Source organism: Nycticebus coucang, chromosome 3 (genome assembly GCF_027406575.1).
Source record: "Nycticebus coucang isolate mNycCou1 chromosome 3, mNycCou1.pri, whole genome shotgun sequence".
In the NCBI taxonomy this organism is placed as follows: Eukaryota; Metazoa; Chordata; class Mammalia; order Primates; family Lorisidae; genus Nycticebus; species Nycticebus coucang.
Genome location: NC_069782.1, coordinates 21,865,001 through 21,886,146, shown reverse-complemented (window position 1 = coordinate 21,886,146; position 21,146 = coordinate 21,865,001). Strand labels below are relative to the sequence as shown.

The 21,146-nt window shown below is 36.0% G+C and overlaps 1 protein-coding gene and 1 non-coding gene across 6 annotated transcripts in view; both read left to right on the top strand.

Annotated features, from left to right (window-relative positions):
• SCYL2 (SCY1 like pseudokinase 2) overlaps positions 1-21,146 on the top strand; it is a 65,213-nt gene that overhangs the window by 32,903 nt on the left and 11,164 nt on the right. For 3 of the 5 annotated variants that reach the window (XM_053584252.1, XM_053584251.1, XM_053584255.1), the window contains 9 exons: positions 2,355-2,499; positions 2,866-3,015; positions 4,929-5,150; positions 5,605-5,721; positions 6,310-6,435; positions 9,337-9,525; positions 11,889-12,011; positions 16,762-16,875; positions 20,029-20,161. In XM_053584252.1, the coding sequence (XP_053440227.1) occupies positions 2,355-2,499; positions 2,866-3,015; positions 4,929-5,150; positions 5,605-5,721; positions 6,310-6,435; positions 9,337-9,525; positions 11,889-12,011; positions 16,762-16,875; positions 20,029-20,161 (1,319 nt within the window). The remainder of the gene's footprint in view (positions 1-2,354; positions 2,500-2,865; positions 3,016-4,928; positions 5,151-5,604; positions 5,722-6,309; positions 6,436-9,336; positions 9,526-11,888; positions 12,012-16,761; positions 16,876-20,028; positions 20,162-21,146) is intronic. The other 2 variants (XM_053584253.1, XM_053584254.1) reach the window with 1 other exon arrangement.
• On the top strand, positions 16,320-16,443 carry LOC128582937 (U6atac minor spliceosomal RNA). The gene has a single exon (XR_008379346.1). It is a non-coding gene; the product is annotated as a U6atac minor spliceosomal RNA (small nuclear RNA).

The following is a 21,146-nucleotide window of genomic DNA, read 5'->3' as shown; positions in this document are numbered from 1 at the left end:
GGGGAGGACCACGTGTTATGCTTTTCTCTGTCCCTTTACCTTCTTTAAATGTTATAGAACCAGAAATTTATTGGCAGTTGTAAAGAGAGACAGTTCAAAGATTAAGATATCTAAATTGTTCGACTGTAAAATTACAGTAGTATCAATAGAAATTGGGACACTTTAGGGAAGGAAAAGCTAACTTCCAGTTTTTAATAAATTAATAATAGTACATATTGGGATGACAGAAATTACCCAAAGGAAATATACTACAGAATGAGTAACCCAGATGAGAGTCTAGAGTTGATGATGTAAATGAGGGTGAGAAGTATAAAGGCAGTACTGAAAGTCATGAAAAAAATGAGTTTTTCAGGTATAGGAGTAAAGAGCAGACTACTGAGGAAAGAAGCTTGAAATGTAGGAAAAGAAGAGCCAGGGACACAGGGAAAGAAACAGGAGGAGTAGTGAACATCGTATGGCAGGAGAATTGGCAGCATGTCCTGGAAGCCAAAGGAGGGAAAAACGGACCCACAAGATAAAAGGAAAATACGGACAGAAAGAATCCATACATTTGGCTAAGGAGAGGTTCAGTATTCCTACAGGGTGGCAGTTTGGAAGCTAGAAAATAAATATGAAGGCCAGTAGAGAAGATACCGTGTGAGTGAAGCCCCATGGGAGCAACCCCAAGGATTGTGGTTGAGGAATTGGTAATATATTCCGGAGAAGTTTAGGACAAAAGAGGGCATTCATGTTAGATGAACTGTACATTTTTTTTGAAGTAGAAGTAGCCTAATAGGGTAGGCAGTGGATAAAAGGGAACATGGAATAAGGAGTTAAGCAAGAGAGTTGTGAATTAATATTCTTAAATATTGAAAAATAGGGCAAGGTTAAAGCGTACTTATTGGCTTTCTACTATGAGTTTAATAAAGAATTTGGGTATTCTGTTAGCTTGTGATATAAGCAAGAGAGTTTGTGAAACCTGTGATTTTTATTACAGGATTAAGGATTTTCTTAGTAAAGGATAGTTGAAGTAGATGGGGGAGAGAAAGGAATCAATTATAATTGGATCTGAATTTGTTAAATAAAGATACTGGGAAGCCAAGTTGGAGTTGGTAAAAAGGATAGGAGTTGATGAGTGTAAGAAGCTCTGGTTGGGGAGGTGGTCCTTGAGAGAATACAGGCCTTATGGTACGTAACTGTTTCATGAATAGTGAATATTTATGAAAGATTGTAAGGCCTTAGAGCTTGAAGCATAATCCTATGTATGTTGATGTGACCAAGGATGATTTGGGGGTTAAGACAGAAAAAAAATAAGAGTTGTCAAAATAACCCTGGAAGTGAGAACAATGTAACCTAAATATTGTACCCTCATATTAATTTGAATAGTTATTTTTAAAAAAAGGAGTTGTCAAAATATATGAAAGTTGGGAATCATAGAAAACTGTAGAAAAGATTTCTGAGTATTGAGCAGTTTTCCTCCAGTACTGTTCAATAAAGAATGTCTAGTGTCATCAGTGTAACCTGGCTTATTGTACCCTCAATGAATCCCCAACAATAAAAAAAAAAAAAAAAAAAAGAATGTCTAGTGTCCACTGTGTTAATGAGCTAAGTGTTGGGAGTAAAGATTAAGGACTGGCGAGCAGGCAGGCAGGACGTGTGGCTCTTTCTCTCCTTCAACCTGAGCAACTCTGTCCTTATTTCTTAAATATATTGAATTTTCATTTGAAAAATGGGTTAGAGATAGAAGAAAAGTTTGGTACTGTGGTCAGATGAAACAGCATAGGTCATACTTGCTATTAAACAGCGACTGTCCAGGCACAGAAGCTTCGTTACCACACTACCTTGTAGCACTTCATTGACAGAGCCTAGAGCCCAAGATCTAAAATGTTACGACTTTGCAATTTTTTACTGAGCCTCAGTGCTTGGTAATTGTAATAGCAGTAATAAACATTTGTGAGCTTACATGCTAGATGGTTTGCTGTATATTACATTTTGCATGATTATCTAATTTGATCTTCACAATAATCCTTCAGAGTGGACCTATTATCACCATTTTACACACAGGCAAAGTAAGGCTCAGAGCAGTAGTGTCTGGTGTCAACCGAGGCAGGCAGTAGATATACTAAGACTTGAAGTTGGGTATCTGTCTTCAAAGCCTGAGCTCTTGATCATTACTTTGGAAGACTAAAACTCTGGCACCTTTCGAAAGGTGCTAAATTAATGCTAAAATTAACAAATCTAAAATATCTGCCTCGGTGGTGGTGGTGAATAGATTATATTATCTTCTTATAATATCCACTGATATCTTAACGTATGTTTGATTTTGATAGTGTGTAAAACATTGATAATAAATGACTTTTTCTTTTTTAAAACAGGGACTGCTTGGCATTTTGTACGGAACCAGTCTTTGCCAGTTTAGCCAATGTTCTTGGTAACTGGGAAAACCTGCCTTCTCCTGTATCTCCAGACATTAAGGATTATAAACTGTATGACGTAGAAACCAAATATGGTTTACTTCAGGTATGTGTTTTTATTTAATGTGCGAAAAAAGAATTTTTTCCTTTAAAATTGTTTTTGGCTGTTTCAAATTTATTTACTTTATGTAAACCTTTGGTTTTTGTTAGTAATTTAAAAACCTGTTTTCTAGAATTTTTTTTCTGCAATTTATTTTTAGGTTTAAATTATATTTTAAATATAGGAAACTGATAACATTGGTAAGAAAAGTAGAGGAACTTTACATTTACAATGAAATTTGATTGTTGGCTGACATACAAAACTCCTTTATTGGGAGAAGCAGCAATAATTATTATGATTTTTATGAAACACTTTATCACTGTTGAAAGGCTTTATTTAATGTACAGTGGTCTGTGCTTTTTCCCTTCATAGGTTTCTGAAGGATTGTCATTTTTGCATAGTAGTGTGAAAATGGTTCATGGAAATATTACTCCAGAAAATATAATTTTGAATAAAAGTGGGGCCTGGAAAATAATGGGTTTTGATTTTTGTGTACCATCAACCAATCCTTCTGAACAAGAGGTAATGAAGGGTTTAGTCTTCTAATTTTTTAAAGTCTGGGAAATTTATGATTGCATGTGGAATGGACTAGAGAATTTATAAGCCTGACAAACGTGTACAAATAGGCTTTGTGGTTCAATGGTCTGTTGAGATATACAGCTTTATTGAAAATATCTAGTGTTTATTGTACCTGAGAGTGTTCGTCACCTCATTAATACCAGAGTAGGTAATGTTACTTGAGAAAAGGATGCTCAGGTTAAAGAAATTTGCCAACTCTTGGGTTTAATGGGTATTTTTTTTTCTTCAGAATGTCAAATATGCTGACATACATTGTGAATCTCCAGTGTGTTTCTTTTTTTTTTTTTTTAATCATAGCTGTGTACATTGATACAATCATGGGGCATCATTCACTAGCTTCACAGACCGTTTACCAAGTTTCACGATGTGTTTCTATTTTATTGAGCCATGGAATCTTCTTTAGGGGGCATAGTAGTGACAGAAACAGTGATAGCCGTAGCTTTCCAAACACTTGTATCTCTTCTTAAATCCTCACAATAATTCAGAGAGGTAACGAGTAAGGTAGGCTCATAGAACAAAGAACCTGCCTCAGTTTAGACAGGTGGTAAGTGGTAGAGCCAGGACTTTAACTCCGTCTTCGTGCCTCCAGAGAACCTATTTCTTAGTGATTAAGATACCCACCTGTTCATACTTAGAGAAACACTGCAGTAGATCAATTATGTTTCGTGTTGATTGGGTCCTTATGACATAGAAAATCCTTTGTGATATGGCACCTTATATTTTAGGGTTACTTACATATAGTTGTTAAGAGCCACAGTGGCTCGTGCTTGTAATCCTAGCACACTGGGAGACTGAGGCAGGTGGATTGGTTGAGCTCAGGAGTTAGGGGCCAGCCTGAGCAAGAGCAAGACCCTCTCTCTACTAAAAATAGAAAAACTAGCTAGACATGGTAACGTAATCTTGTAGTCTCAGCTACTCAGGAGGCTTGGGCAGAAGAATTGCTGAAGCCCAAGAGTTTGAGGTTGTTATGAGTGATGATGCCACAGCACTGTAGCTTGGGCAATGGAGTGGGACTCTGTCTCAAAAAAAAAAAAAAAAGGGACCATGATTTGATATAAGATGGCTTTGTAATTTAGGCAACTGTTTTTTTTGTTTGTTTGTTTTTGAGACAGAGCCTCAAGCTGTCACCCTGGGTAGAGTGCCGTGGCATCACAGCTCACAGCAACCTCCAACTCCTGAGCTTAAGCGAGTCTCCTGCCTCTGCCTCCCAAGTAGCTGGGACTACAGGCGCCCGCCACAATGCCCGGCTATTTTTTGGTTGCAGCCATCATTGTTGTTTGGCGGGCCCTGGGCTGGATCCGAACCCGCCAGCTCAGGTGTATGTGGCTGGCGCCTTAGCCGCTTGAGCCACAGGCGCCAAGTCTAGGCAACTGTTTTTAAGGTAATTAGAAAGGAATTAGGTAGTAGTTGAGTATGTACTGTGTGCCAGGCACTATACTAAGTCCAACTTCTACACATTTGTTTAATCCTTACTGCAATCTTTGGAACCTTTAAACTAATCATACAGCTAAAGAAGAGGGACTTCAAACAGTAGTCTATCCGAGCCCATAAAACTTGAAGCCAGTGTATCATAAAACATGAAGCAGACCCTCTCATGTTCATACTGCATTTCACAGTAGTATTTTGTCTTCTGGAAGAGATTCCGACAATCTCAAAGTTATACGAATTCTTATCTCTTAATTTGTTGCATGTACTTTTCAGATTTGGGGGATTTGGGAATGTTAGGATTTAAGGTGTGGTGGTAGGATTTTTACTTGTATGAGTACAAATTTAAAGATTGATTGCTGCTGTTTGATAGTGGTTTGCTTTAACTTGAAATATTTAGTCTGTGTATTCCCTTTTCTATCTTATTACAGCCTAAGTTCCCTTGTAAAGAATGGGACCCAAATTTACCATCATTGTGTCTTCCAAATCCTGAATATTTGGCTCCTGAGTACATACTTTCTGTGAGCTGTGAAACAGCCAGTGATATGTATTCTTTAGGAACTGTTATATATGCTGTATTTAATAAAGGGAAGCCTGTATTTGAAGTGAACAAACAAGATATTTACAAGAGTTTCAGTAGGCAGTTGGATCAGGTATTTGCTTATAAATATTTGCTTGTATTAAAAATTAGTTGAATGTTTCTTTTATTTTTTTCTAAAATGGTTCAGCAAGTTCTGTAAATGAGATGTCTCATTTTTAAGTTTATATAAAATCAATTTAATAAAAGTAATTCTATAACATGGACTGAAGTTTGGAACTACAATTAATTATGGCCTTTAATAAATACTGAGCATTTTATTTTAGGAATAGAAACAATTTCACATATTAAAGATAAGTGAATGTTTTAACTATCTTGCAATAGTAGAATTAGCGATTTGTTTAATCCACAAGTATATTGAGTAAATTTAAAAAGGTTTTAAAAATACGGCTGGGCACACTAGCTCACATTTATAATCTTAGCACTTTGGGAGGCCGAGGTGGGAAGAATAGACTAATAGTACACTTTCTGAATATTTTATACTTCTATGTTTTCACTCTCTTGAATAGTTGAGTCGTTTAGGATCTAGTTCACTTACAAATATACCTGAGGAAGTCCGCGAACATGTGAAACTGCTATTAAATGTAACTCCAGCAGTCAGACCCGATGCGGATCAAATGACAAAGGTGAGTGCATGTGGGTTTCTTCCTTAATTGGAGGAACAAAACAAAGTGGATTAAGTTCTTCTGAAGCAAGATTTAGTCAGATAAAGTTCCCAGACAACATCTATATTTTTGAATGCACTAAATATTCAACTTGTTTTAAATGGCTAAATAATTTATGCACAAATTGCCCTGGTAGAAAATTGAGATTTCAAATAAATAGAGTCCTAACATCAACAATTAAGTGTGTAGATGTCCTGACTGCCAGAGAATTTATACCTCTCTATTTCACTTAGACAAGCATGAATTTTAACAAATAATTGGTATTCTTTGTACCGTCAAGATATTTTATTTAATTTTTCTATATTTTAGACATATGGGAAAAAAAGTTACTACCCATCCAACTCACAGGTAATGATTCTGAAGATTAGAACTAAAAAGAAAAGTAATTATTTTTTATTGAGAGATTTATAATTAGAATTTCTACTAACGTGGCTTTCAGCATTTTCCTAAATGCTTCTGAATTTTTTCCCACCATATTGGGGCAGTTTCAGATATGAGAAATACTTGTAGCTTACTATTTCTCAAAATGCTTTATTTCTGTATTTTTAGATTCCCTTCTTTGATGATGTTGGTGCAGTAACACTACAATATTTTGATACCTTATTCCAAAGAGATAACCTTCAGAAATCACAGTTTTTCAAAGGACTGCCAAAGGTTCTACCAAAACTGCCCAAGGTTTGTTGTTGATCAGTTTCTTTTTTCTATAATTATTACTATGGACACAAAATAATTGTACATCTTCATAGGGCACAAGTGATGTTTTGATACAGGCATATAGTGTGAATTAATTAAATCATATTTTGGGTAATTAGGGTATGCATCACATCAGGCAGTTATTTCTTTGTGTTAGGAACATTCCATTTCTACTCATTTAATTATTTTAAAGTATAACCTAACTTATTGTTGATTACAGTTACTTTGTATGCTGTCAAACATTATGCAAATTCTATTTATCTAATTACGTTTTCGCACCCATTTTATCCTCCCCTTCCCAACTTCTGGTAACCATCATTCTGTTCTCTGTCTCCATGAGATCAGTTGTTTTTAATTTTTAGCTCCCACATAAGAGCGAGGAACATGTGGGATTTGTCTTTTTGTGCTTGGCTTATTTCACTTAACATAATGTTCTCCAGTTCCATCCATGTTGTTGCAAATGCCAGGATTTCATTCTTCTTTGGTGACTATGTAATATCCCACTGTATGTCTGTATCATAATTTCTATACTCTTATGTCCATCTGTTGATGGACATTTAGGTTGATTCCATATCTTGGCTATTGTGAACACTGCTGAAAAAACATGATTGTTCAAAAACCTTTTTGGTATACTGAATTACCCTCCTTTGGATATAAACAGTGCTTTGAAAGGTGCCCGAGGCTCTGGCGTCAGTGCATAGCTTCCCAAGGGGAGTACTTTGAAGGTGGCTGTAGTGATAGTCAGCAGTGAGGAATATAGAACTTTTTCTAGAATGAGTTTGTGAACTTAATTGTCTGACCTCCTATTGTTTAATTTCCAGGTGTTTGTGTTTTTTCCAGTGTTCCTCTTGTGTTGGTTTTTAGTTTTATTCCATTGTGGTTAGAGAAAATATTTGGTGTGATTTCTGATTTCAGTTTTTTTGAATTTTTTTAAAGACTTGTTTTGTGGCCTGATACTTTCTGTGCGTGAGAACGATCCATGAGCTGAGGAGAAGATGTATTTTGCAGCTGTTGGATGAAACATTATGTAAATAGCCCATTTGGTCTATAGTGCAGATTAAATCACTGTTTCTTTGTTGATTTCTGTCTGGATAATCTCTACAGTGCTGAAAGTGGAGTGTAGAAGTCTATAATGATTATGGTATTGGGGGGGGGGTGTCTGTCTCTTTAGCTGTAAAGAGAGGGATAAATTTTGCCATAAATTTGCTTTACATATCTGGATGGTCCAGTGTTGGGTGTGTATATATTTAGAATTGTTACATCCTCTTGCTTAATTGGTCCCTTTATTATCATGTGATGACCTACTTTGCCTCTTCGTACAGTTTTTGTCTTGAAGTCTATTTTATGTGATAGAAGTATAGCTACTCTTTTATGATTTCCATTTGCATGGAGTATCTTTTTCTATCCCTTTATTTGCAGTTTATCTGTCTCTTTATAGGTGAAGTGGGTTTCTTGGAGACAATATAGTTGGCTTTTGTTTCTTAGACATTCAACTACTCTGTGGTTTTTGATGGGAGAGTTAGTCCATTTGTATTCGGTGTTGTTGTCAGTGAGTTAGGACTCAGTACGGCCCTGTTGTTCTTTGATTTCCGGTGGTTTTATGGTCTTCTCTTTCTTTCTTACCTCCTCCTTGTCTTCCTCTGTTAAAAGTTAATTTCTCTGGTAATGTGTTTTACTCCTTGATTTTTTTTTTCTTTTGTATCTGTTGTAGGTCTTTTGATTTGAGGTTATATGAGGCTGAAAAATATTTTACAACTGATTATTTTAAACATAGGACTTTGCTTGTTGGCCTTTTGGCTAAGATCATGTGTAAACATTTGACGGTTTGGTTATAAACAAACAAATACAACAGAAATTCTACCCTTTAAATCCACCTTCTCCCCTCACTTTTTAACTTTTTGTTATTCCCAACAAAATAGATACTATCTATCTCTCAGCAAGTTATAGTTATCTTTGATGTTTGTCTTTTCGTCTTCCTATTCAAGATGTGAACAGTTTGCATTTAGAGTATTCTGTGTTTGTATACTTACTGTTACCAGTGAGTTGTATACCTTTAGATGATTTATTGTTCGTGAGTATCTATTCTTTTAGATTGAAGAACTCCTTTTAGCATTTCTTATAGGACAGGTCTGCTGTTGATGAAATCTCTTTATGTTTGTCCAGGAAAGTCTTTATTTCTCCTTCATGTTTGAAGGATATTCTTGCGGAATATAATATTCTAGGGTTAAGATTTTTTCCTTCAGCACTTTGAATATGTCATGCCCCTCTCTCCTGGATTATAAAGTTTTCACCAAAAGTTTGTTGCCAGACTTATTAGAGCTCCTTTACGTAGTATTATGTTGTATGTAGTTTTTTTTCTTGCCTTCCCTTAGGACGTTTTCTTTATCTGTGACTTTTGGGCATTTTAATGTTAAACTTTTTGAGGCAATCATTGGTTACTTGCTATTTTTTCTAGCCCTTTACTTAGGTTCTTTGGAGAGTCAAGAGGAAGCATAAAATATTGTCCTTGCTCTCGAACCCCTGAGAGTCAGTGTGGGTAGAGTCAACATGTATGAAACAACAGCTGACAGTGCAGGGTAGTGTTGACGTTTTGTGGTGTGAATCCTAAGTAATAGTGGAGTTAAAATGAAAACCACATCACTGAAGACTAATTAGGGAGGGTTTCCTCACCAGCAGGATGACTGTGTGTCCCCTTTACCGTGACCTTCCTAATTTATGCTGTTTTTCCTGGTATAATTAGCAGTATCGTCCTATTTTATTCTCAAAAATGAACCAATCTCAACCATAAATTATATGGTTACTTTACCTAAAGGGTTTGGATTTTTAAAGACTTAATACTAAAGAAATAAATTTTAGTTTTATAAAAACATTTTTGCCTTTCAGCGTGTCATCGTGCAAAGAATTTTGCCTTGTTTGACTTCAGAATTTGTAAACCCTGACATGGTACCTTTTGTTTTGCCCAATGTTCTACTGATTGCCGAGGAATGCACCAAAGAAGAGTATGTCAAATTAATTCTACCTGAACTTGGCCCTGTATTTAAACAGCAGGAGCCAATCCAGGTATGTTGTAAGGTGTTTTTGGTGCTGTATGTACCGTTACTCATATGCTACTGATCACTTGAAAACAAAAAGAATGAATATATAACTTTGCAAAACTTATGGTAAGTATACGAGACTCTCTTTTCCATTAGTCAGAAGGCTGTTTCGCACATGTTTGAAGTGAACCTTTCCTAAATTTTAATTGAGCTTTGCAGTCCAGGCAAGGTGGCTCACACTTCAATCCCAGATGAGGCAGGAGGATTGCTTGTGGCCAGGAGTTCAAGACTAGTCATCAGAACAACATTGTGAGACTCTGCCTCGTTAAAAAAAAAAAAAAAAATTGAGCTTTGCTGGTGAATGCCTTTGGCTTTCCATGAGTTTACTGTCTTGGGAAATAAGTTGCAATGACATTTGGCATGTGTTATCACTGAATTTGTTGAAAGTTACATATAGGTTTGGGAAAGACGTATTTTTGTACTATACTCTTAAGTGTTTTTATTTTGTTGTTGGGTCTTTAATTTGTAGAGGATTGGTGCCAGTTGTTTCTCTTTATTTTATTGCTAATAAATACTTTGACTTGAGCAGGAAAATGCTTACAGCCCTATGGAAATATGTGTATATATATTATAAATGAGAAAAGGCATCAGTCTCTGATGTAGATTCTATTACAATATTTATTTGCCAGATTGAAGGTAGTTTTGGATTTAAGACGAGTGAGGTCACATACCTGTTTGAAACTGGACTTAATCTCCTTACTAGGACTATAATTTGGAGATGTCTTTACAATCGTAAACTTTTACTTTTTCTTTCTAAAATGAAAGGGGTTGTTGAGATTAAATGAAATTTTCTGACATACAATAAATATTATTACATGTTTCTGCCACTGTAGGGCAATACCATATTATTAAGCTATCAATTATCTAATTTAATGGTTTCGTGACTCTTTGTAGTTCTTCCTTTGAAGAAATAGGAGCAAAAGGAAGTCTCTGGTAGTGAGGCAAGAATTTCTATATACTAGGGAAGGAGCAAATGAGAGAACTGTAGGCTTTGAAGCAGAGTTCCTCCCAAAGGTCAAGGTGTAAGGAGAGAAAGTTGATGGAGCCACATGTTCCCTAAGTGATGCATACATCAATCAAGATGGTATCCTAAGGAACCTATAATCTGAATTTTTATTTGTCTCCATTCTTTGATTTCTTTTTTTTCTTTTTTACGTAGTTACGCCATTAAAAATTTCTTCTGAAATCTTATTTTCTTCTCCTCTTCCTCCTCCTCCTCCTCTCCTCCTTCCCTCCCCCCTGCCCTTACCCTCTCCTTCCTCCTCCCTCTTCCCCTCTTTTTTCCTCCTTCCTTTTTTTTGTGTTCTGTTTTTTGTTTTTTTTTTTGTACTTTTTGGCCAGGGCCGGGTTTAAACCCACTACCCCTGGTATATGGGACCAGCATCCTACTCCTTTGAGCCATGGGCACCACCCTCCTCCTTCCTTTTTTATTTTTGTTTTTTAGAGACAGAGTCTCACTTTGTTGCCCTCGGTGGAGTGCCCTGGTGTCATGGCTCACAGCAACCTCCACCTCTTGGGCTTAGGTGATTCTTCTGCCTCAGCTTCCCGAGTAGCTGGGACTACAGGTGCCCGCCACAACACCTGGCTAATTTTTGTTGCAGTTTGGCTGGGGCCGGGTTTGAACCCGCCATCCTCAGTATATGGGGCTGGCTCCCTACTCACTGAGCCACAGACACCACCCTCCTCCTTCCTTTTTTAAAAGATGAGGTCCTGCTGTATTGTCCATGGTGGACTGGAATTTTTGAGCTTAAGTGACCCTCCCACCTCAGCCTCTTGAGTACCTGGGACTATAGACCTTGGCAAAGCTAACTATTGTGCAAAAATAGGAGCAGTGTTTTCCTTATAATTTAAGTATTTAGAGTCAGATAGGTTAAAAAAAAAAAAAAAAAAGAAAAAGAATGACCAGGATGATTATAAATGTTTCTTTCTAGAATTTTTCTTTCTCATTTCTGTACTTTCTCTATTTCTCCTGAACGTCATAGAAGCCAAGTGATGGCATTTACTTCTTTGGGACATTTTACTTTGATGCCCTCAGTGATTTATTTATTTATTGTTTTCCAGAAAGTTGGTATTTGTGGGGGAAGGATGTATTACTGCAGATAAGTGAAGGTTAGGAAATTAGTATTTAAATGTTTAAATTGAAAGCAGATGTTGAATATTGTGCTGTAGAAACGTAAGAGACTTGATTTGTATGTTTTTGTCTTCCATGCCTTCAGGCTAGCAACATGGTGAGTGTCAGAATATATAACTTATTCTTTTGAAGAAACTTTAAATTTTGGCATACATAGGATATCTTAAAGACTCTCGATTTTAATACATTGTTTCCTTCTTTAAAAATAGATTTTGCTAATTTTCCTACAAAAAATGGATTTGCTACTAACCAAAACCCCTCCTGATGAGATAAAGAACAGTGTCCTACCCATGGTTTACAGAGCACTCGAAGCTCCTTCTATTCAGATACAGGTACAATTGTTTGTTTTTCTTTAATGATGATTTTGATTCTTAAAGCAGAAGAGTGAAGTATATTTGGGGTTTAAGTCATAAAATATTTTATTTAAAACTCAATGGTAAATATATTTATTGAATTACATTACTGATGTTACTAAGTGTAACTCACCCGAGTTGTTCAATGCCTGTATTATGAAGCAGATTTGTTGCCTTATTTGTCAGAAATACACTATTATGGAAGAAAGTTTGATTTGTTACAGTTTGGATTATCATGTGCCACCTTCTTTCTGCTTTTTATTCTTTTTGGGGTTTTTTCTGTGTGTCTTTTTAAAATTCTTTTCTTCTTTCTAAATGAATAATTAGGAATAAGAATTTCAAAGATATCTGTGCCTTTTTCTTACGAAAACATGAAGTAGGTATTTCCCCTCCTCAATTTTCTTGCATTCTTGGCAACTCAGTTTCCTATTTAGAAATGCTAATCCTTCTGCAGTGAAGTTCATTTACACAGCAGGTAGATGGAAAGCAGACAGGACCTTACTGTGTCGTTAATGCCTTTATAGTCATGCTTTCCCTCACAAGCGTCATCTTAAAACACCACATACTCTTTACCAGTACAGAAATTTTCATTTAAAAAAACCATAAAATTTTAATTTTTAACTGTTAATTTGCTAAAGCTTTTTTTTTTTTTTAATTTGAGGTGGGATTATGAATGGTTTTCTTTTATTTTTCTACTAGTTTGTATTTTTCAACTTTTTAATTTTTTCTTTTTTTATTGTTAAATCATAGCTGTGTACATTTGTGCAATCAAGGGGTACAATGTGCTGGTTTCTTATACAATCTGAAATACTCTCAGCAAACTGTTCAACATAGCCTTCATGGCATTTTCTTAGTTATTGTATGTAGACATTTGTATTCTGCATTTAGTAAGTTTCGCCTGTACCCATTCTAAGATGCACCATAGGTGTGGCCCCACCCATTACCCTCCCTCCACCCTGACTTACCCCCTCCTTTCCCCTCCCTTGGCCCTTTCCCCATATTCTTGTGCTATAGTTGGGTTATAGTCTTCATATGAAAGATATAAATTAGCTTCATAGTAGGGCTGAGTACATTGGAGACTTTTTCTTCCATTCTTGAGATACTTTGCTTAGAAGAATATGTTCCAGCTCCATCCATGTAAGCATGAAAGAGGTAATGTTTCCATCTTTCTTTAAGGCTGCATAATATTCAATGGTATACATGTACCACAATTTGCTAGTTCATTTGTGGGTCGATGGGCACTTGGGCTTCTTCCATGACTTAGAAATTATGAATTGGGCTGCAATAAACATTCTGGTACAGATGTCTTTGTTATATTGTGATTTTTTGGTCTTCTGGGTATATACCGGGGTCTGGGAGGGCGCTGATCGCGAGTCCCGGTGCAGCTCTTCTGCTAAAGCTTTAATTTTAATGTAAACTTCCTAACACATATTTAAGATCATTTTTTTGACTCATAGCAGTATTTATCTGCTAAGTTCTTTTATTTATTCAAGGCTGTGAGGTTGATGTTAAATTTTTTTCCTTCTAATTAGGCTCTGCCTTCTTACTAGTCAGGATATGCTGCCTTTGTCCACAGGACGTAGACGAGTGGGAATGCTGTACTCACCTCCATGTTTAGTCCTTTTAAAGGAGTTGTGAATTAGAGCCTCCTGAAACATTCCCATAGGCCCTGTGCAGCCCAGCTCGTTTTATATTCAAAGTGAGATTAAGGAGGAGTTGGAGGAGGTTAAATTATGTAAAAGGCCATTTTTCTTTATAGTTAGTTCAGCCAACAAGTCTCAGTCAGCATTTTATTGAAATGGAGTTCAAATTGACTTGTACAACTTTGCTAAGTTTTAGAAACCGGCTTTTCTGATGTCACTGAATATGACTTTAGTCACTGACTTAACTAGTTTCAGCATTGCTTGGTAAGAGTCTGATGAAGGCAAAGCATGTCTAAATAACTGGTAGGGTCCTAGAGAAATCAAGAAACAACAAGCTTTTCTTCAAGCTTCTTGTGAGTAGAAGGTTAGAAAGTAACTTCTGAAATTCATTTTTTATTTGAAACTTTAAAAAGTAAAGTTTGATTAGAAATACTTGCTTGGAGTGGTGGCTCATGCCTATAATCCTAGCACTCTGGAGGTTCAAGGCAGATGGATTGTTTGCGCTCAGGAGAGACCAGTCTGAGCAAGAGTGAGAACCTGTCACTACTGAAAATAGAAAAATTGAGGCAGGAACCCAAGAGTTCACTTGAGTCCAGTAGTTCGAGGTTGCTATGAGCTATGATTATGCCACCACACTTTCCCCTGGGTGATAATAGTGAGACTCCATCTCAAAAAAGAAGAAAAAAGGCTAGAGGTGGTTTCAAAAAACGTTTGGAAAGGTAGAAAGACGTTTGTAAAACATAGGGTCCTTACAAAGAGGCATTATAATATGTGATACAGTTTTTAAAATGTATTTACTCTATTTTTTTTTTTTTTTTGAGACAGTCTCACTATGTCGCCCTTGGTAAAGTGCTGTAAACGTCACAGCTCACAGCAACCTCCAACCTCTTGGGCTTAGCAATTCTCTTGCCTCAGCCTCCCAAGTAGCTGGGACTACAAGTACCCGCCACAGTGCCTGGCTATTTTTTTGTTGCAGTTGTCGTTGTTTAGCTGGCCCAGGCCGGGTTCAAACCTGCCACCGTCAGCGCATGTGGCTGGCGCCGTAACCACTGTTGCTACAGGTGCTGAGCCTATTTACCCTTTAAATATAAAATCTATGTGTATCACCTCCTGCCATCACCCATCTATGTGTTCATAGAGAAAGTATAAAGTAAGCAGCAGTTCCTCAGAATTTGCTAATCAGACTTCCTTGAGGTTTTGTTTTGTTTTGTTCATACTATCTCCTCCTACGGAGAGAGCTCCCTACCCGCTTAGCTAAGTGATTCAGACCTGATTTAGTATTTGCCTCTTCATAACCTCCTGCTCTGAGTTTTATTATATAGCATAGCACTTTCTTGTTGCTTTTTAGTAATACAAATGTTAGGGGGTCCTTTGCTGGAAGTCCTTTTTCTCTTTCCCTGTTTTAAGGGCTGATCTTCCCTAAGGTAGCACCCTCTGGTAACAGGAGTGCCGTGTCTCACTGGATACTAACCTATGCCCATTCTCCTTTCCCATCTGTGAAAAATGGTTCTTTAAACCACTGTATTTCTTCCCCCAAAATTATATCACCCACTTAATTATTATAATTCTGAGTGGATACAAACATACAATTCTCTTACATCTGCCTTTTGGAAATCTAGGAGTAAGTTAAAGTGAATAAAATATATACCAGCGTTTTGGTAACAGATTCTTAGTAGTTTATTTCTGTCTGCCAACTATAAATGAAAGTCTTTAAATTTACCTGGTGTTGTCAGTAGTTCCTTCCCTGGTACACACATGTACTTCTGTTTCCCTCAGTAATCCTTTCGCCTATGCTTTGCCACAAGGATCATTCTGTCCTTATAAGGTAACTGAGATAGAGGTTATCTATCTATGGCCAGTTAGGTTTTTTGTTTTGTTTTGTTTTTTTGAGACAGAGTCTCAAGCTGTCGCCCTGGGTAGAGTGTCATGGTGTCACAGCTCACAGCAACCTCAAACTCTTGGGCTTAAGCGATTTTCTTGCCTCAGCCTCCCAAGTAGCTGGGACTATAGGCATCCGCCTATTTTTTGGTTGTAGTTGTCATTGTTGTTTGGTAGGCTCGGGCTGGATTCAAACCTGCCAGCTCCGGTGTACATGGCTGGCACCCTTGCCGCTGAGCCAGCCAGTTAATGCTCACGCCATTTCTTCTTCTTTTCCTTTTCTCATTTAATTCCCACCCCCCAATTATCCTTCCCTTTTCCTCTGTTACCCCATTCAGAGTTCCCAGGTAAAATCATTTACAGTTCAACACATTCGTGAACAAGAATGTTTTAAATACCTTTCTCCTGTTTCTATGAGTTATGCTTGTTTTAAGTTTCAGAAGTGGAAGTACTTTAAAATATAGTATAAAGAAAATTAAAATCCTCTCTCATAGATGGCCACAGTTAACATCTGGATAGATCCGTGTAGTTTTTTTTTTCCCTAAGCCTGGAGACAGATGCATGTATATATACAAAGAAAAGAGACTAGGGAACATATAAAAATTGGGATTATATAATACTGTCCTATTATATTTTCTCCTCAATTTTATTAAATAATTTTTAAAAAATTTTTTTAAAGTATTTGTATTATATACTATTTCATGGATGTATGTAAGAGCTAAGAAACCCCTTAAGAGGAATTTTTTACATAACTTCATACATTGTGGTGTTGTATGAAAGGGGAGAGGGTTAGCACTCCCCTTGACCAGGATGGAAGAGGCCCTCAGGCCTGGCAGCATGCATAGGGTTTAAGGCATTGCTACCTACTTACATTGCTACCTACGTACATTGTGAAAGATAGCAAAACCTGTGTGTTCAAAGGGAAAGAAAGGAACGAGGCTAGGGAGTTTTGATACTAAATACTAATTGTTATGATTTCATATGACTTTGAGTAAGGACTTCTGAACCTTTTTCCTCTTCTCTAGAACTGGAAAATGATTATAACTGTTCATTTTTCAAAGAGTTGTTGAAAGGACCAAATAATGTATGTGAGGGTTATTTCAAACTGAATGACAATTTAGCCACACAAATGCAAAGTTTTTTTAATATGCGAGAGAAAGGATGGGGGAGTCTTTCTCTAAGATTGATCCAATTTATTTTCTTAATAGGAACTCTGTCTAAACATCATTCCAACCTTTGCAAATCTTATAGACTACCCATCCATGAAAAATGCTTTGATACCAAGAATTAAAAATGCCTGTCTACAAACGTCTTCCCTTGCTGTAAGTAACTGCATATTAATTTTTGTTTTTCTTTCAAATGTCAGTGGTTTAAATCCTTTCCTTATTGTTTAGTCACCTTTTTATAGATTGTTTGTATATTTCATTTTGGCTAGCTCTAGTTTTCTCTGATACATAATTTATAGTATTACATCCCAAACTTTTAACTCCCATCCCCTGAGTGTTTCAGTAGAAAAGTTGAGTGATTCTTTTCTTGATCCTTTTCTGCTTTAACTGTATTTTGTTGTTAGTTTTGAAATAATCATTAGAGTTTAACTTTCTATATAAACCTAAAAACTTTCTGAGTTGTTTCCTTTTATAAATTGCCTTTCTTTCTTTCTTTATTTATTTTGAGACACAGTCTCACTATGTCACCCTTGGTAGAGTGCTGTGAAGTCACAGCCCACAGCAACCTCAAACTCTTGGGCTGTAGTGATTCTCTTGCCTCAGCCTCCCAAGTAGCTGGGACTACAGGCACCCGCCACAACGCTCAGCTATTTTTTTGTTGCAGTTGTCATTGTTGTTTCAGCTGGCCCAGACTCGGTTCAAACCCTCCAACCTTGATGTATGTGGCTGGCACCATAACTGCTGTGCTACAGGCACTGAGCCTAAATTGCCTTTATTTTTAGTATAAGTTTCTTATTCCCCACTTTCAAAAGAAGTTAAGAGTACAATAAAACAATAAGTAAATATAAATACAAGTGGAAGAAACAGTTGAACTAAAAATGTATAACAAGGGTAGTTGCCTCTTAAAAAATTTTAACACTAAGTCACTTGTTAATCAAAGAAGGTAGAATAAATAATATTGTTTTTATTATTTCATATTGAAAGCAATAAATGTCCTCAACCTTTTATTTCATACTAAGTCTAATAATTTATCAAACTGATATTTCATTATAGAAGTAACATTAAATATTCTCTTCAAATAGCAGTATTATAAAAGAGGGAGAAATGTCCCTCTTTTTCCTTTTGTTTAATGGGCATTTTATTAAATTTGTATACTTTTAAGCAATTTTTTAAGTCTCTTTGGAGATCCTATCCATCTTTATCTGGTAGAGTGTGAATTTAAATAGAAATAAACATTAGTAGCTTAATAGAATTATAGGCAAAGACAATTTAAATAACACAATTTTACCTTAACCCATCTAATCCGTTTTAGTTCATGTTTTTTGGTGGAAAAGGCTCTGAGATGGAAAATGTAGCATTAGAGTCGGAAAAAAAAAATCCCCATTACTGAAAATGAGCAAGTATGACACGGAGGCAGGAACCTTGAGTTCTTATTCTTACTTTGTTACTAACTACCCCTGTGGCCCTGAGAATTCACCGCACCTCTCCGAGTCTTTCTCCTTGTCATCATTAAAGGGATTTAAAATTTTCCCTGAAATACTCTAATTTAATGATTGAATTTTCAAAATAGGTGATAATATTATACAGCTTAAAGTTCAGCTTTCAAAATTTCTTTTAAAAGATTTGATATCTCATTTTATGGTATCATAAATTCATTTTAACATACATATTCTCAAAGTATATGTTCCGGTTTACTTCTGGGCATGTATGCAGGGCTGTGCAGAAGTGGGAGTGACATTTAGTGACCTGCTTTAAGGCCAGGCATGGTGGTTCATGCCTGTAGTCCTCACACTCTGGGAGGCCGAGGCAGATGAATAGCTTGAGCTCATGGGTTCGAGACCAGCCTGAGCAAAAAGCAGGACTCTGTCTCTACTAAAAATAGAAAAAACTGAGGCAAGAAGGTCACTTGAGCCCAAGAGTTAGAGGTCGCTGTGAGCTACGATGCCCTGGCACTCTACCTAGAGCAACAGCTTGAGACTCTGTCTCAAAAAAAAAAAAAAAGATCTGCATTAATGCCTGGCAATGTTTATATCTCTTTTTAAGATACCAACTGGCCCTTAAAGACATGTTACTTATAAAGAGTTGTAACGAACGTGTTTAGAACAGTAACTCTGGAATGGGTTTATATATTATGTGTCACCTTTTAAGTGCATTTTGTATAACATTTTTAGTGCTCCTGCCTCCTCTCAGAGTGGCAAATATGAATTCCTGAGCTGCATTCGTAGACCTATCTCTCTAAGGTTTAAAAATTCTAACTGGGAAATTCCTGAATCATCCTGTATCAAACTGATACAATCAGTTAGAATTGTATCTTAATATTATTCTCTGAAAAGTGAAAAAAAAAAAAAGAATTCTGCATGGTTAGGTAAAATGCTCCAAGAGCTCTATTTATTCCTGACTTACATGACTGATATTTTGTGTATCATAAGAGCAAATGAAATTAAACTGGCATTTTCGGTTTCTCTCAAAAACAAATGCATCCCAGTAAAATCTAGCAGTTCCTTTTATGAAACTGATTCTGAGTACAAGTTAAGCCTTCAGCTATCTTTTGTGTTTGGATTTAAGAAAACTATTATTTTTTTAGAAATGGAAAATTTTTCCTGAAGAAATATGATGCTTTTTTAACCAACCAAATTATTTTCTGCTTTTCTTAGTTTATTTTTTTTTTAAAGCTGGAGTTTTATTGATATTATGATCCTGACTTAAAGGTTTTCTATATTAAGAATTTCCAGCTGAAAACTAGGGTATGACATTATTTATCGAAACAGTCAAGTGCATATAGAATTTCAGTAAGAGATTCTAAATGTCAGGTCTTAGGAACTGTATGAAAAGTATATTTAGAAAGAGAAAACCAATTCTCTTCATAGGTTGTTTAAATATTTAATTTAAGAATGAAATGAAACTAGTTGGAGTAAAATACTAGAATCCAGGTGAAATGGGTTACTTTGTGGGGGAAATGTAGTCCTTTTTTATAGTTCAAATATCCCCAAAGGAATGTTCTTAGTGAACACAAATATTGTAAAAGCTTCTCAGTTGTAATCACTTTATTTTGAATGTTGCAAAATTGAAGCTACTTCTCATCTTTAGTTGACTAGTGACCCCATAAAGCAATCACAAATTCTTTTCTGAAATAAGTCAAGCATATCAGAAAATAAATGGTTTATATTATAAAGGATCAGAGCTTCTGCACCGACTTTTATTCTTGAGATTTTAACATGTATGTCTATATGAAGGTTAAATTTACACTTAAATATTTTGTTCTAATGTCGAAGACTGTAAACGACTAATGCAATTTACCTCTTTTAATAGGTTCGTGTAAATTCATTAGTGTGCTTGGGAAAGATTTTGGAATACTTGGATAAGTGGTTTGTACTTGACGATATCCTACCCTTCTTACAACAGATTCCATCCAAGGAACCCGCGGTCCTCATGGGAATTTTAGGTAGCTAAAAACTTAATGTCATTTGATGCTACTTCATCGTTTTACAGTCATGCAAATAAATTCCCCAATCTGTAAAACCATTGTACTCACTTTTCGTGTATATAGCATTCAGTAATTGAAGAATGATGGAATAAATACCAAAATATAACTTTTCTCTGTGTGTTAATTTTAGCAAAAGTAATAGAACCTTCGCATTTACAAAGGACTAAGATGTTTGGGAACCCTAGCTTCACAGATTTCATGATAGCATATAGTTTTCCCCATAAAAGAGTACAAAGTAAAGAGAGCCAAACAAAGCTACCTGAAATGCTGATACTGTTCTTAGTAGTAGTGCCTAATATTTATGTGGTACTCACTTTGTAAGAGGCAAAGTATTTTCTCTCCATTATCCTATTTTCTTCTCTCCCAAATCCAATGAGATGGAGGTTGACTATTATTTCTATTTTACAACTGGGAAGCAGACTCAGAGAGGTAAAGTAAGTGATTAAAGAACATGCAACTGATAGGTGGCAGAGCCGGTTTTGTAATAGGTGTAAGTCTTAACTGGTACATTTTATTGCTGAGTTATTCACTGATGAAGCTTAATAACATCATAGCTCATTTTGTTCTTTTTGCATAATTACAAATTATTGTCAAGAATCTGAAATTATTTGTATATAGTTAAAAGCTACGAAAATCCAAGCTGGAAATGCCAAGTGATTGCTGTACCAGGCATAGCTGTTAAATCACAAAACCATTAAAAAGTTCATTTTTTACTACTTTTGAGGCTTTTTAGGAAAAGTGTATCACTTATCTGTGTTTTCTTAACACCTGTATAGTTCCTGGCCTGTAGGAAACCTTCAGTAAATATTTGTAAGAATGGCTAACAAGTATTTATCATGGACCACTATAGACATCGAACTGTTGGGATATGTTAAGAATCTTTTATGCTCAAAGAAGTTTCTCTTCAGAAGCAGAACTTTTTTATAATAGAGTCCTGGCTCTA